This window comes from Mastigoproctus giganteus, chromosome 7 (genome assembly GCF_048544385.1).
Source record: "Mastigoproctus giganteus isolate SK-2022 chromosome 7, ASM4854438v1, whole genome shotgun sequence".
Classification (NCBI taxonomy): domain Eukaryota; kingdom Metazoa; phylum Arthropoda; class Arachnida; order Uropygi; family Thelyphonidae; genus Mastigoproctus; species Mastigoproctus giganteus.
In genome coordinates this window covers 36,930,800-36,948,885 of record NC_143581.1, presented here as the reverse complement: position 1 = coordinate 36,948,885, position 18,086 = coordinate 36,930,800, and the positions used below count along the sequence as shown (strand labels likewise).

Here is an 18,086-nt window from a genome sequence, read left to right as displayed (position 1 = left end):
CAGAGTTTATCTTGCTCTTCATTTGTAGTTTTCGGTTCAACAAGACTTGTTTTTTGACCATTTTTTTCCTTTGAATTCTTTTTACCTGTAAGTTCCTTGGGCTTTATCACTTTCAGAATATTGTAGTATTCCTCGTCGATATCTTGGTCTCATCGGAATTCAAGTATATGATATCAAAATTTAATTTTTGCACAGTTCCTTTGTGGCCAAATCATAGTATCAAATCAAATTGGTCATACAAACTTTCTCTTTAACAAATCCATGCTGTGTCTAAATTATTACTGCCATCTTGTCTAGATGATCCTGCAGTGCTTCTTTAACTAGCGACTCCATTATTTTCCTCAGAACAGAAATTAAACTAACAGGTCTGTAATTACTCATGTCACCATTCTGATTCCCCTTTTTGAATTGGAGATACATTTGCACATGTCCAGGTCCAAGGATGCTCTCATAATTATGGCTAATGATTTGCTTACTTCCTTTGCTGCCTCTTGAATATAACTAGAAAGATCCCATCCACCCCAGATGCCTTTCTCATGTTTAACTTCAACAATTTCTCCTCCACTTTGCTCTCACTTATTAGAAAATCATTTAACTCCCTGTTAGATTTTAATCAGCTTCTGTTCTCCACTTCTCTACAGAATTTCTCATGTGTGAATGTAGATGCCAAATAATCATTCAGTTTGTCAGCTATCTGAGTAGGATCATGAACAGTTGAACCATCGATATGAAGTGGACCAATCTGATTCATCCGCCTTCCTTCTAGAATTTATATAAGTAAAGAAATCTGCTGTTTTTCTCTGCATCCTTTGCCAAAGATTTCTCATAATCTGTCTTCGCTTGCCTAACCTCCTTTGTGACTTGATTACAGACTAGCTTATCTCTGCCATAGGCTTCTGCCTCACCAGATAATTTATATGTATCGCATACATTTTTCTTCTCTACCACAAGTCGCATTAATTCATCTGACATCCATTTGGGCCTAAACCTTGAACAGTATTTCTTAGTTGGTATGAAAAGCCTAATAGCTTCCAAGATTAATTCCATGAATGATTCCCATTTAGAATTTGCTGTTATCTTTACAATAGCAAAAAACCCTTCCCTTTATCCTTGATGGTAGTTACATCTTTAACTAATTCTACATCAGTACACTCTGATCACTGCCACCTAGTGGTTTCTTTATCTGCAAATTCTTAATTCATGAATAATCACTGCTGATAATCAAATCAAGAGTATTGCTCTTCTGGTTGCCTCTCTAACATGCTGCTGTAGAAAATTGTCATCCAGTAAATCCATAAAAGTCTTACTAGTGTGTGAGTGACCAATCCACAAATTCCAGTCAATATCTATGAACTTGAAATCCCTCATTATAAGACATTCTAATTTACTTGCTCACTCTATTTCTCTGTTCATTGCACTCATAAGTCATTTGTCCTATAGCACACTCCTACTCTCAATTTTGATCTCCCAATGCTTATGTCACACCAAACTGACTCGACACTGCACTGTCCACCCATGTCAGCTGGATGCACTTCCTTAAATTTTGTGTGTTTCTTAACTAACAGCATAACCCCTCCTCCCTCCCTATCCTGTCTATCTTTTCTGTACACATTGTACTGCCCAAATTCTAATTCTGCATTCCTTATATCTGTGTGACACCACATCTCTGATATCCTAACAATATTCACCTTTGATGTTTTGACCACCATTTTCAGTTCATCAAATTTATTTACTATACTCCTAACATTGGTGTACATGCAAGTATACATGCACTTGTTCTTATTCTTGGTTACCCTAAAACAGCCCATACTTGTTCCATGATGACTCCCAGCTGTTCCTGTAATCCCCAGCAACTTGCTTTCCAGTCTGCTGCTCATTCCAATAAAAGCAGTGCAAGAATTACTTCCACCTCTTGCCTGCAGCTACTGTTAATATATTAATCTGTAAATCCCCCCCTCCCCAATATATATATAAGTTAAAAGTGTTATGCTTTGTTATGTGTATTTGTTACATAAGGCTGGGAAATTTTTGACCAGTGTTTCAGAGTAAAAGAGTTTGTTATATGTATTTGCTATACTATTACGTTTGTAAAGTTATAATTTAATTATAATTGATAATAAAATTATCTAACTAATGCCAACATATGTGATTCGAACTTTCAAGATACCTATTCACCACAATTAAAACACTAGAATTCTCCACAATATACTACAGTATAAATTACGATATACAATATTCATGCCAATCACTGATACAATGGTTCTACATTTAGTAAGTCCAACCATAGAAAATCTCTAGCTAAATTTAAAAATAAACTGATGAACCTGATCAGGACTATAAAGATTGTGTGTGTGTACTGAATATGATTTTATATGTTAATTAGGTAAATAAAACAGCAAAATTTTTCAAAAAAAATGTATCTTTCCAGAAACCCATATTCTTCAATTTTATAGTGTGCTATTGAGAACTGCATTGAGATAGTCGAAGTTTTGTTGGGGTGTTTTTTTTTTTTTTTTTTTTTTTGTTAATAGGACAGCTGTTATTGAAGATATTGTTTGTTATAATCCAATACAATATTAGAATAAAATTATAAAGTTCAACATTTTTTACCATTTCTTACCTTCCCCCACCCCCAAAAAAGTGATTAATAAATGCAGTGAAACCTTTCTAAAGCAGACATCATTAAGACAAGTATGAATTCTAGTTCATTTGGTCAGGAGAAAGTGTCCCTATATAAAAATATCTGCTTTGCAAAGATCAGTACAACCAGCCTCGATAATGTAGAAAGCTGAAATTTGCTGTAATTTGTTACTTACTTTTTTATACATATTTGTGTTTCAGTTAATTAACTTTAATTAAATAACACATTAACTTTTAATAAATAACACAATTTTAGTCGGCCCCGGGTGCCAAGCGTTTCCATGGCCAAGGGATTATTGTGCGTATATCGAACGTTTTTCTTCCCGATGACTGAGTTTTCCTTTGTTTTCTCTTAAAATTAAAATTTTAATTAATTTTAAATTTTCTGTTAAGTAGCTCTAATTTCTTATAAAGAAATAAAAAGAGAGCCCAGAAGAAGGAAAGCACCTTTTTCTTTAATTTAGATATACTTACTAACCGTACTAACTCTATGCTTGACCACAAAGCGGCACTGCTCCTGCCTCTCCGTGGCAGGACCGGTAACCTGGATGGTAAGGAGAAACCCCCAGGGCCAAAAGGAGCCATTATGGATAAAAATAGTTATCCACCGTTAGAGCCTTCGAGCTCCAGAACAGACACCTACATTAACCACGACTCCAATCACGACTTAGGAAATGATCGTCCAAAGAGACAGAAGACTAATCAGATGGAGTAACCCTGCCCATCATTTTAAATTTTCCACTCCCTCACTAGTTAGCCAATGAGCAAACTGTCTCCCTTCTTAAAACAAAAACATCTGGAAGGTATTGCAGGATCTCCTAAGACTGTCAAAAGATTGCAATCAGGAGACCTGCTAGTGGAAACTATGAACCACAGGCATTCAGAGAAACTTTTACAGTTAACAAACTTTGCTGGCATTCCAGTAAAAATATCTCCTCATGCAACCCTAAATTCATCTAATGGTGTCATATCCAGTTGGGACCTTTTAAATGTTACAGAGGAAGAAATAACCCAAGAGCTGCAGGGACAAAATGTATTTCAAGCCAAACGTATAATGACTAAGAAAGATAATCAACTTATGCCTACCAGAAACATTATTCTCACGTTCAATACGCCCAACTTACCCTCCTCTGTAAAAGCAGTTTATTTACTTTGCCATATCCACCCTTACATTCCCAATCCTTTAAGATGTTATAAATGTCAAAAGTATGGCCACTCACAAACTATATGCAGAGGAGTTCCTGTCTGCCCCAGCTGTGGTTCCTCGGATCACATACAAAGTGACTGTACAACTACAAAAATGACCCGTCCAAACTGCAAAGGTGATCGTCCTGCCTATTCCAGAACTTGTGAAAAATGGAAAACTGAGAAAAAATAGTAAAATACAAAGTTGAGAACAAAGTCAGTTACCAAAAAGCAAGAAGACTAGTTGCACCTACTACGAACAAAAATATTTCCTATGCTAATGCAGTTAAAAAATACCAAACAGTCTCTACTCAAACTGATGTCACAGTTCCTACTAATAAATCAATTTCTGATTGGGCTAGAACTGTCCTCTCTGAGGAACAATCTAATGTACGTAAACAACAACCCAAACTCTCAGACCAAGCAAATAATACTCCTCTGACAATACCAGCGGGATCTCCTCCTTCAATGAGTGCTACCACACCATGTATTACAAATTCAAATATAATGAAAAATATTCAAGACACAACCATGGACACAGATTTCACATCTATACAGGAAGATCCAATTTTAGAAATTCATGTCAAAGAAGAAATGGACACTGGTCGGCCAGTTTTCCTAAAAAAAAAAAAGACAAACAAAAACTGGAACGTCATAAACAAGTCACCTTCAAAAAGCAGTCAGATACAGCTCCAACAATTAAACACAAATAATGGCCTTCATTATACAATGGAACTGCAGAGGCTTTCATTGCAACACAGATGATATCCATGATTTAATTAACCATTATTCTCCAGTTGCTCTTTGTCTTCAAGAAACTTACTTAACCTCGCAAATTTCTCCTTCGAAAAAGAACTATTGCCTTTATCAAAGAGATCGCAATACAGCAAATGCTGCTCACAGCGGTGTAGCAATCCTAATAAATTCAAAGATCCCAACTGAGCACATCCCACTTAAACTGAAATAGAAGCTGTTGCTGTTCGTATAACTCTCCATATTGCAATAACACTAGTCTCGATCTGCTTACGGACAAACCATACTTATTGTTTAAAATAACTCGAAGACCTCTTCATACAGATACCTCCACCCCTCTGTATATTAGGGGACTTTAATGGGCACAACCCCTTATGAGGTGCTTCTAAATTAGATAGACGGAGTCGACTCATTGAAAGCCTTTTAGATGCACTAAACCTCGCCATACTGAATACTGGCACGCACACTCACATTCAGCTCCCAACTGGACATACTTCAGCAATAGATCTCTGCATTTGTTCTCCAGTACTGGTCCTGACCATAGAGTGGTTTGTTATAAATGACCCTATGGGCAGTGATCACTTCCCAATCATATGCAAGTTATTGATAGCACAGGCTCCTTTAACTAAACCCTGCAGGAAATGGAAATTTGCCCGAGCAAACTGGGCAAAATTTCAGTCATCAATCTCTTTCGACAAGGAAAAAATTCATCTCCAGCCTATTGATGATGTGACAGATTACATCACAGCGCATCCCCTAAATGTGGCCAAAGACACAATACCATTATCAAATACCCCGGGCGAAAGCATTATAACTACTGGTGGAATGAGGAATGCAAAAAAAGCAAAAAACAAAGCCTGGAATTTGTTTGTCAATATCCAATCACAGCCAATCTGATAAATTATAAGAAATTAAAGGCAAACGCATGTTTCTTAAAAAGACAAGCCAATAAAGAATCCTGGACCCATTTTGCATCAACAATTAACAGAAACACTGACAGCAAATTAATTTGGAAAAAAATTAAGACAGCTTTCTGGTAAGTTTCCAACCATACCTTCTCCAGTCCTCTCCTGGAATGGGCAAGATTTATATAGTCCCTCAGATATAGCTAATGCTTTGGGCAATACTTTTTGCTGAAATCTCAGCAACATCAGCTTATACTACATCTTTCCACCGAATTAAAAACAGTAGAGAACAGCATTCTATTAACTTACAAACTGCCCTCATTCTACCCTATAACAAACCTCTACAATATTCTGAACTTTTGCATGCCATTAAAACAGCTAATAATGGTGCCGCCAGACAAGATGGAATCTATTATGTCATGCTGCAACATCTTGATGATAAAGCTTTGCGCCTCCTCCTGGTCTTTAACAGTCGTATTTTTTTAGAAAATGTTTATCCAGCTTCTTGGCACCACTCTATTGTTTTGGCATTTGTGAAGCCTGGAAAAGATCCATCCAACCAACCCCCACAGCTATAGACCAATATCTCTGTCAAGCTGCCTCAGCAAAATCCTCGGAAAAATTGTCCACAGTAGACTCACAGGATCATTGAGTCACAACATCTAATGAGCAATAATCAACATGGCTTTCGACAAAACAGGTCATTCTTCGATCTCATGATCAAGGCTGAATTTGCCATTTGCAATGCCTGCGTTAAACACAAACATCTAGTAATGGTTTCTATAGATATAGAGAAGGCTTTTGACACCACATGGTGGCATGGCATACTTAGTGATCTTTATTCTCTCTGTCTATGGGACAACCTTCCCATATTTGTTCAAAACTTTCTACAGACTAGATCGTTTCAAGTAAGATACCAAAATGACCTCTCTACAACTTTCATTCAGGAAGGTGTTCCTCAGGAATCAGTACTGAGTGCCACTCTTTTTGCTCTTAGAATCGATTCCATCACTAAACAGCTTCCAAAGACAATTGAGACGTACTTTTATGGGGATGGCCTTTTCATCTCCTGCCATTCCCAAAACATGAGATCTATTGAAAGGTAGCTTCAGATTCAGATATCACTAAATAAAATACAACAATGGGCCAGCCTTAACGGCTATCGACTCTCACAACAGAAAATAGTTGCTATCCATTTTTGTAGAAAATGCAAACTTCATCTGGATCCTGAACTTCAAATTTCCAATGTCTCCATCCCAGTCACTAGTAACATCAGATTTCTAGGATTAATCCTTGACAACAAATTAAATTTCTAAGTCCATATTAAAAATGTATGTACTTCCTGTTTAAAAAAGTTAAATATACTCAGAGCTTTATCTGACCTAGCATGGGGTGCAAATCGCACCTCCCTGCTTTGGTTATACAGGGCTTTAATCTGAACCCGTCTTGATTATGGTGCTCCTGTCTATGATTCTGCCAGAGCAAGTGCTTTGTGCTGGCTTCATCCAGTTCAGCAGTGCCTTGAGGATTGCACTTGGGGCTTTTAGAACATCACCAGCACATAGCCTCTGCATTGACGCTCAAGAGCCCCCGCTTACTTCACGTAAAAAAACACTGTTACTAAAGTATTCTGTCAAAATACAAAGTTGTGCCTCGCATCCAATTCAGTCATACCAATTCAATCCACCATTAGAAAACCTCTACAGAAATAAGCTTAGCATAATAAAACCAGCTTGTCTCCGGCTTCTCAAACTGATGCAGGTTTGGAATGTTTCCATTCATTCTGTACAACAGGTAGTAACATACGCTCAACCACCATGGACTCTTCCTCTACTGACCTGTGACACTTACCTCTGCCAATGGGGGCGAAAATATTCTACAAGCATCAAATGTGAAACAACTTCATGAAGTTCACACTCACAGATATATTGATTTTTCTCCAATTTATACAGATTGGGTCCTTGAGGTTGTCACAGAGATTCTCTCAGATTTGCCAGACAAGCTGCACTTCCTACCTGGGAGTCTAAAACGCTGATGGAACTGATACTCGGGTGACACTCAAGTCAAGTGGACCTAATTTCGGCGAAGTCCAGACGGTCTGTGACAGTCAAATCCTCTGCTTGCACCTTCACGACGGTGGGACTGTTAGTAATCCTGGGTATAACCTCCATGCACAAGTACATGGTGGGTGACCACACTGGTATGAACCAATGTAAGCAGAGGGTCGAGGTGTGGCGCCCACACCACATGGAGGAATGCCGCCCCTCTATGTTACCAGGCAGTACTAGGTGGTAAATGACTCTCATCAACCGGTGCAATACCACCACTTTGCTTATTGGAGGCTTGAAGTGATGGAACCCATCTTTAGTCTCTAGAGCTAAGTTCCGGTCAACCATTCCCTATCTCTTCCATCATGCAGTATGATTGATGACTTTTGAGGTTATGATGAACATCGTGGCGAGATCCAATATTCCTTACATTTCGAGGGTACAGCTCTAAAATGGTGTTCGCAGGCCGGCCACTAGTAAGTACAACGGACCGAACCTATTTGTAACTCTCTAGGAGGCTTCCAGATCAGCATCTTGTTACCTCTACTCTGCCAGATAGTGACTGGAAGGAGTCTGGGTAGTGTGTATGCGAGGAGCATTCTCGAGGCCACGTTATGTCAAGGATTTGGGAATATTCTTACCCTATGTACGCCATTTCCAAAAATTTCATTACTTCATACAGCATGTCCCACCCACTTTTCTTACTATTGAATACACCATGAATTGTCAAACTAATAGAGCAAGCTTATCTGCGAAGAGATCTAAATCTCCCAAGCACTTCCTAATTCATTTCACAAATATACATGGTTCTCAATTCTAATCTCAACGATGACCATTTCCACTTACAGTCTGCCAAACCCCATGTACTTTTTCTAACAGAATCTCAGTTATCGGTTGATTCAACTACTGCTCATCTCAGATGCCCAAATTATTCGCTGTATGTTTCCTTTCACCTCAAAGGTGGTACTTGTGCATATGTCCATCCTGATATTCCCTGTCAGAGACTTGGCAATTTGGAATCTCCTCTGGCTTAAAATCTCTCTACCTCATTGCGTCAAATTCATCTGTTGTCTCTACTGTTCTCCCAATTCCACTAATCGCTTGGAGCTCTTTGACTTCCTCTCTTTGCAACTTGACTTTCTCCAGTCCAACTTTCCTAACAGTGAGGTAATTTTCCTTGGTGATTTTAATGTTCACAACTCCAGCTGGCTTCCGTTTTCTAGTTACACCGACCCAGCTGGTCGAGATGCTGAGGCTTTTGCAATTACTAATGACCTTGCACAGATTGTTCATTTACCTACAAGAATACCAGATAATCCTAATCATACAGACAATACACTTGATCTTTTTCTCACAAACAACCCTTCTAAGTACACGGTTGAAGTGAGAGGTCCTTTAGGCACTTCAGATCACAACTTGGTGATTGTCTCTTCTCCAGTGGAACCTTTATCTCATGGCTATTCCCAACCTCTTGTTGTTTGGCATTACAAGAATGTAAAATGGGATGACCTGCGAGACTTCTTTTCTTCTTTTCCTTGGTGAGATTACTGTTTCAAAACTTGTGATGTCAACGTTTGCTCAGATCGTGTCAGTGAAATTATTCTTGCAGGAATGGAATCCTTTATCCCACACGCCACTTTAAAATCTCGTCCTTTATCTAAACCTTGGTTTTCCAATAAATGTGCTAAGGCTGTTCAAGAGAAGAATGTTGCATATCGTAATTGGCTTGTTTCTAATTCTCCAGTTTCATTTTCTGCCTGCACCAAAGCTCGCAACAATTGTAAAGCAGTTATTAATCAGTCCAAACTAGAGTTTGAACTGGCTAAGAGTAGAAAACTTGCTTCTTGCCGTAATGGTAGCCGAGCATTCTGGTCTCTTCCCAAAGCTATTGCCTGCAACTTTTGCCCATTTCTATTCAAACCAGATGGTTCTGTTGCCACTTCAGCCAAGGATAAAGCTGACCTGCTAGCATCCCATTTTTCTTCCAACTCATGTATTAATGATCTTTGTAAAACATCTCCTACCATTCCCAACATGCTCCATTCAATGCCTCATGTGGTCTTCCGTCAAAAGGATGTTGACGAATCTTGATGCTAAGAAAGCTCCAGGTCCCGGTGGTATTTCTCCACTTGTTCTCAAAACCTGTCTCCTGAACTTACTCCTATTCTTTGCCGCCTTTTTTCACTTTCTTATTCCAAAGGTGTTTTTCCTTCTGCTTGGAAATTTGCTCATATCCAGCCAGTTCCTAAAAAGGGTGATAAATCCCTCCCATCCAATTATCGTCCCATTGCAATTACTTCTACTCTTTCTAAAGTAATGGAGAAATCAATTAACCGCCAACTATTAAACTACCTAGAAACCTTCCGTCTGATCAACGATCGCCAGTATGGATTCTGTCAGTGTCGATCCACTGGTGATATTCTTGCTTATGTTACCCATTTATGGACTAATTCAATGGAAAGGTTCGGGGAAACACAAGTAGTTGCTCTTGACATCTGAAAGGTTTTCGATCGTGTTTGGCATAAAGGTCTTCTAAACAAGCTTCCATCTTATGGTTTGCCAACTGTTTTTAGTAATTGGTTATCCAGTTTTCTCTGTGATCACTCACTGAGGGTGATGGTAGATGGCTCTCTGTCTTCTAACTTCTCCAGTAATGCCGGTGTCCCCCAAGGTCAGTTCTTTCTCCCACTCTTTTCCTCTTGTATATTGATGACCTTCTTCCGTTGACTGTAAATCCTATCCATAGTTTTTCCGATGATAGCACATTGCATTCCACTTTCCATTTTGAGAAACCTAGTCCTGCTAAATCAGCCTCAATTTCTCGAAAATCTGCTACCAATTCCTTAAATGCCGATCTTCAGGTAATTCTCCAGTGAGGCAAAGACAACTTAGTTGATTTCAACCCTTCTAAAACTCAGTCTTGTCTTATATCTCGCAAAAAGGATTCTTCTGCTCCTATGCTTATCTTTAGTGACACTCGGATTTCTAGGCAAAATGATATATATCTTTTGGGGATTACCCTGACTTCTAATCTCTCTTGGAACAAGCACATTACAAATATTGCTTCCTCCGCATCTAAAAAACTTCGTTTTCTCTTTTGCTCTTGGCGTTACTTTTCTTTCAAACAGCTGCCCACTCTGTATAAATCACAAATCCGCCCTGCAATGGAATATTGTTCCCACATCTGGGATGGTGCCCCCAAAACCTCTCTCAGGCTTCTTGATTCCATTCAGAAGAGGGCAGTTAGGTTAATTAATGATTCATCTCTAACAGAGTCTCTCAACTCGCTGTCTCATAGACGTACTGTTTCTGCTGCATGCCTCTTCTACAGATTCTTCCATGGGCACTGTTCTTCTGAATTGGCTTCTATTATTCCCGCTCTCTCTTTCAAAACAGTCCAAACACGTGCCGCCACCAGCCAACATCCATTTACTGTCCAACTTAAAACTCAGAACCAACTTTTCATCTTCCTCGTTTATTCATTCAACTGCCGTTTTCTGGAACAACCTTCCTTCATACGTATTTCCGGAAAAATACACTCTACAGAAGTTAAATCCAATGTCAACAAATATCTTCTTTTGTCTTCTCAACCTCCAACCCACTCGCGGTACTAAGTACTATAGGTTCTAATACCTCTCGTGTTTGGGGTTTACATAAAAAAAAAAAAAAAAAAGATGGCTCTAAATCCAACTAAAATGTTGTAGTAACAACAGTGTTCTGAAATAACACTATTTCAGCATCCCTTCCATCTGAATTCAGTATCTTCTCAGTAGAATTATATGCAATTAAACTGGCCTTAGAAAATCTCTGTTCTGACTGCTCATTAAAATTTGTCATTTACACTGATTCCCTCAGCTCAGTCTTAGCATTATGTAATTCTTCAGATAAAGTTCACCCTGTTCTAAATGAAATTAGAAGATTATTACTGCAGATTGAAAATGCCGCCAATGATTCTGGCACATTCTGGAATTTCTTGTAATGAACTGGCTGATAAGGCTGCAAAAAATCCAACGACCTAGGTTTAACCAATATCCCTGTTCCAGCATCAGACTATGCACAAATTATTCATGTTGCATGCCTATCAGAATGGACAACAATCTGGCATTCTCAAACTAATAACAAGCTCTTGCAGTTCAAACAGGATTCCAAAATTTGGCGATCCAGTGTCCGTACATCTAGACGAGAAGAAGTAGTGCTTTCAAGAGCAAGAATAGGTCATACACATCTGACCCACCTTCATTTACTAACAGATGATCCACCACAGTGTCCATATTGTTCTATAAACCTGACTGTGAAGCATATTCTCATTGAATGCCCATACTATAAACAAGACAGAAATTCAACCTTTCTATCATTAGCCTTCGGAAACCAATAAATCTAGAGCATCTTATCAGTGACAGTGCAAATGTTTCTGAATTTTTCTGACGTTATGAAAACTTCTCATCTATTCCTACAATAAACGAATAGGCGCGTTATAGCCAAGCAGCTTATGCGCCATCAAACTCCCATAACAATAATTTTAGTCAACACATAGTTGACTTTTAGGAAATGATAGAAATTATTTTGTTTGGAGCATTTTATTTACAATTTAATTTTCATTATGGATAATTTTGGTCACGGACTAGTTTAGTCCATATTTGTTTTTACTCACATGGAGTTCTTTTAATGTAATAGGATATTACATTAAAAGAATTCCATGATCGCCCCTTCCATTTTAAATTTCTGCCTCCCCTATAGCAAATAGCATGAAATTTTGTTTCTTAAAAAATTAACATGCAATCAGTGTAATTGCACAAAAATTTTGACTAGTGTTTCAGAGTAAAAACCTGTATATATACTGAAAACCTTTGTTATGTAGTTGCCTGAATGACTGCCATTTCTTACTGCTAAGTGAGAAATGAGAAAGTACTGTGTATTGGCAGGAAAATTGTCATCATCCCTCAGTAAAAAGCTGGACACTTGTCACTAAAGCAGTTATGAAAGTAATATCAAGCGTCACATAGTGTTGTTTCTATCAGAAAAAAAAAAGTTCTTGTTTATACTCCAGCACAATCACTACTGGTCAGAGGAGTTTACGATTATTTTAAGATCTATTATAATTTTACCTCTGACCTACTAGTGGTGGTTTAGCAGGTGCAGGTTTGAATCACAGACTACTCAAAAGCATGTGCATTACTGAGTGAGAGTGTAATTACTGCACTCTCACTCTTAATCCTTCACTTATATTGGGCCTAAAAATGTTCTTGTTTATATTCTGGCACAGCCATTAATTAGGTCATAGAAATTTACAATTGATTATTTTGATGATAAATATAATTGCATTCATTCCTCTATGTTAACCACATTTAGCAGTCATGTGGATTCAAACCACAGTGGGCTAATAGTCAAATTTGGTTTTTAAATTTTTTTTTTTTTTAAACTGTATTACAGCTGTATCCCCAGGGTTTTATTTATTTATTTATTCTGGCAACAGCATCTCTCATTTTGGCAATTTTATATTTTATTGCCTTGCTGTGATGTTTGACATAGAACTGATTCACAGCCCGAATAATTATTTAAAAAAATAATAATAATAAAACAAAATTTGGCTAGTAGCCCATGAGTATCTTCTGCATCATTTGAGTGGACCATGGTTCAAGCCTGTGTGATTGCTAAATGCAGTTAATGTATTTAGAGAAATAAATACAGTTGTATAGAATGAATACAAATGGACACTTTCGAGGGTAACTGATGTGTTTGCATCTTTTCACTGCAAATCCCATTATGTGCTGGTTACACATGAAAGTGTCCAGTTTGGAGAAGTCATTTAATGTGTAATTTCTAATACTTTTTGGCCAGGACCAAAGCTTCACTGTCCAAAACAAGAGCTGTCTATTAAGGGAGGTTTCACTGTGATATTCAGTCAAGTAAGTGAATATCATACCAGAGTAGACAGAAATGAAACAAATTGACAGTCTTACTGATTATGAAGCGACAACAAGAACATCATGAAAAAATCAGTTGTGGAACAGACACTGGTCGCAACTGTATTAAACTATGCTGCACATCAGTCAAGGATAATGGATTCTTACATTATCATATGAATAAAAATTTTGCATCTTTTGTAATCATAAAAAATATTGTATTCACTACTTGAGAAAAATCATTGCCATAAAATTGATTGCTATCTTTCAGATTATAAAAAATTTTTAAATTAGCTATATACTCGATTGTTTTCCAATGAGTAGTTTCTGAATCATTAATCTAAATATTTTCTCTTTGTAGAATGATAGGGGAAAATATGAGTATCGATATCTTCTTGTAAACTTAGATGGATATCCTGAAGATACCATTATCCTGGAAGACAACAGATTTAAAAATAATTTGCTCTGTGTTTAAATTTTGTGTTTCTAGTTAATATGAAAATTTTCATTTAGATTACACCTGTTTTTCTTTGATAAAATCTTATTCGTTTAAGAAAAAAGTTTATATCTGAGATTTTTTTTTTTTTTACATACGTGCATGGGCTGTCAAGGTAAACTGATTTAATGTTTATAAAGTACTTTTTACCATATATTGAGATGTTAATGTGTGTGTAAAAATATTAACATGATGAATATAAGATTTATAAGAAACTGATAACTGGATTACTTAGTTTCAAACTGCTGCACATGACAGTTTCTAATAAGAGGACAGCTGTTATTTTCCTGTGCTGAAATTCCATTTTTCTTGGATAAACATGCAGTACAATGTGGGATTTGAAATAAAATATCATACTTTGTTTTATTTTTATGTGATTTTACATTTCATGCTAGTTATTTTCTGTATCATATACATATCTCCATTCGTTCATCCTTCTGATGAACAAATCGATTGTTGTGTTACTGCATCCACATCTGAACCATGTCAGTTTCAGAATTAGCATTAGTAAAGGCCCATGATGTAAGAAAGCAAGCTTATATAACATCAGCTAAAAAAAAAAACAAAAACCCATCTCATTTCACCCACCAATCGCTCCTAATGTTTGTCTAGTTCTGCCTTGAATCTATTTAAACTTTCAACTTCTACGACAACAGATGGAATTTTGTTATAGCAATCAACCAACCCCTGGCTAAAGGCAAATTCCACACATCTATCCTACAACTGTCGTTCCTCAATTTGAATTTATGCCCTCTCAGGCAATTATTCTGAGCAAGAGGAAGAATCATATCAGCATTGAGCATGCTCAAACGATTCAAGACTTTAACACCTCAATCAGATCACCTCACAGGTGCCTAGTCTCCAGAAACTGTAATTTGAAAAACTTAAGCCTTTCTTTATAAAAGCAATCCTTTGTTCCATTCATTAATCTTGTTGCCCTTCTCTGTGCTCGTTCCAGCAGTTCTACATCCTTTTTAAAATGAGGCATCCAGACAACTGGAGACAAGGGGATAATCACCTCCTTATCCCTGCTATAAAAATTCCTCTATATCATTGACAAGACACCATGAGCTACTCTTGCAGACTGTCTGCACTGCTCAGTAAACTTCATATCTGACTGCACAATTACCCCCCAAATGCTTTTCTTTCTCTACCACCCTGAGTGTAGTAGAACACAGTTGATTTGTTACTCTGGGGTTACAGCTACCCATATGCAGTACTTTACATTTGTCAAAATTAAACTTCAGTTGCCACCTCTCAGCCCATCTGCTCAACTCTTCTAGATCGTGTTGCAGTAGCGTACTGTCATTAGTGTCATTAACAACCCTGCCAACCTTCATGTCGTCTGCAAACTTAGACATTAAGCCTGATATTCTATCATTAATAAATGCAGAAAACAACAATGGACCCAATGCAACTAATAACATTAGTCCACAAAGAGCAGTGTCCATTGATTAACATTCTGAAGACAGAGTGGTAATTAAAATTACCACTCTGTCTTCTACCACTCAACCATCCCTTTACCCATAGCAGCAATTTGCCTCCAATGCCATTGCTCCAATTTGTGCAGCAGTCTTCCATGAAAAATAGTATCAAAAGCCTTTCTAAGATCCAAATATATGATATCAAAGTTATTCCCTGCATCCAGTTCTTTTGTGACTGCATCATAGTATCCAATCAGATTGGTCAGGCAAGACTTTCCCTTAACAAAACCATGCTGTGTCCGAACTATAACTGAAGTCTTGTCTAGATGATCTTGCAGTGCTTCTTTAATCAGTGCCTCCATTAATTTCCCTGGAACAGAAGTTAAACTAACAGGTCTGTAATTACTTGTGTCTCCCTTTGATCCTCCTTTGTGGATTGGGGTCCGATTTGCACATCTCCAGTCCATGGGTACCTCCACTGAGTCCAGGGAAGCTCTCATAATTATGGCTAAGGGTTTGCTTACTTCCTTTGCCACCTCCTTTAATATAACTGCATAGATTCCATCCACCCTAGGTGCCTTTGTGTTTATCTTCAACAATTTCTCCTCCACTTTACTCTCAGTTATTACAAGATTATCTAGCTTACTGCCAGAGTTGAATACACCTCTGGCATTCCCCTCCCTGAATAACTCCTCATGTGTGAATGTTGATGCAAAATATTCATTTAGTTTGTTAGCTACCTGAGCAAGGTCATCAACAGTTGAACCATCGATGTCAAGTGGACCAATCTGATTCATCCCCTTCCTTCTAGAGTTTACATAAATAAAGAACTCTTTGCTGTTTTTCTTTGCATCCTTTGCTAAAGATTTCTCATAATCTGCCTATGCCTGCGTAACCTCCTTTGTAACTTGGTTACAGACCAGCTTATACCTGTCATAGGCTTCCATGTCACCTGTTAATTTATATATATCCCATGCATTTATCTTCTATGCCACATATCTCATTAGTTCATCTGACATCCATTTTGGCCTAAACCTTGAACAGTATTTCTTAGTTGGTATGAAAAGCCTAATAGCTTCCAAGATTAATTCTTTGAATGCTTCCAGTTTTGAATTTTCTGTTGGTAACATCATCAGTTGGTCCCACCGTACAGTTTAAATACTGTCTCAGACCACCATAGTCACCTCGACAAAAGCAAAAACCCTTCCCTTTACTCCTGATGGTAGTTACCTCTTTGAGTAAATCTGACTTAGGCACACTGTGATCACTGCCACCTAGTGGTGGTTCCTTTATCTGCAGATTCTTAATGCATGAAGAATCACTACTGATAATCAGATAGAGTATTACTCCCTCTAATTACCTCCTGAACATGCTGCTGTAAAAAACAATCATCCAATAAATCCACAAAAGCCTTGCCAGTGTGTGAGTGACAAACCCACAAATTCCAGTCGATATCTGGGAAATTAAAATCCCCCATTATAAGACTTTCTGATTTACTGGCCCACTATTTTTCTGCACAGTTGTTTATTATATTCATCAGAGTCATTAGGCCTATAACACCCTCCTACTCTCAATCTTGCTTTCCCATTGCTTAAAAGTAAAAAAAGTAAAGTGCAGCCATTATCAACCCACTGCAGGGTGGAAGCCTCCTCAACAATTCATGCTGAGGGAAATGGACCATAATCTGCCACGCTGGTCCAGTGCGGGTTGGCAGATCGACCGTATTCAGCAGTCAGGGGCTTGAACCCCGGTCTACTCAAAGAGCGTGTGCTACTGCACTCCCGCTCCTGCCCACTCGGCTACGGAGGCTATGTCACACCAAACTGTCTCGACACTGCACTGTCCAGCCATGTCGACTGACTGTACTTGCTTTGATTTTGTGTTTCTTAACTAATAGCATAACCCCTCCTCCCTTCCTACACATTGTACTCCCCAAATTCCATTTCTGCATTCCTTACATCTGTGTGACACCACGTCTCTGATATCTCAACAATATTTCAAGCAACAAGTAAATACATGGGCTGTGTTAGGATAGCTAAAAATAGGAACGGTGCACACACAAGTATACATACACCTGTTCCTATTTTTAGTTATCCTAACACAGCCCATGTATTTACTTGTTGTGCAATGACTCCCATCACTCTCTGAAATCCTCTGCACCTTGTTTTCTAGGCTGCTGCTCATTCCAATAGAAGCAGTGCAAGAATCACTTTCACCTCTGCTAGTGGCTACTGTTAATTCTGTTAATTTATTAGTCCATGTATACCCCCAAGCTAGCAGTTTTCTGACCTTCCTAACACTGCCTCGATAACGTCAGCAAATATTCTTGCACCCTTTCTATTTAAGTGTATCCCATCCCTGTAGAAGCAGTTTCTCCTGTTAAGAAGCACAGACCAGGCTGAGCAAAATTCTACCCTCTATAGAGACAAATTGATCAACAAGGCTCTCATCATATACTCCCTCCTATCGTGTATGGGCAGAATTGCAGACACTTTCAAATTCAACCCAACTCACTGCTTTTTTTTTCAACATTGACCTGTACTTGTTACAGATCTGTACAGAATTATAGGAATCTGATTTTCTATAGGCATGTGCATTATATTTATTGTGGTTTGATTGTTGGGTTGGCTGTTATAAAGCACTTAATTCAGGACATACTCATTTACATGTGCACTAGATAGACATTGAGGATAAATGAGTATCTTCCTTTCTCTTTCAAGTGTAACTGATTC

General features: G+C 38.0%; 1 protein-coding gene across 1 annotated transcript in view; it reads left to right on the top strand.

Annotated features, from left to right (window-relative positions):
* Positions 1-13,948, top strand: part of LOC150082822 (mitochondrial import inner membrane translocase subunit Tim21) — a 90,327-nt gene extending 76,379 nt beyond the window's left edge. Inside the window, exon 6 of the mRNA XM_090376839.1 lies at positions 13,796-13,948. Within this exon, the coding sequence (XP_090232965.1) occupies positions 13,796-13,909 (114 nt within the window). The 3' untranslated portion in view covers positions 13,910-13,948. The remainder of the gene's footprint in view (positions 1-13,795) is intronic.
* The last annotated feature ends 4,138 nt before the right edge of the window (positions 13,949-18,086 follow it).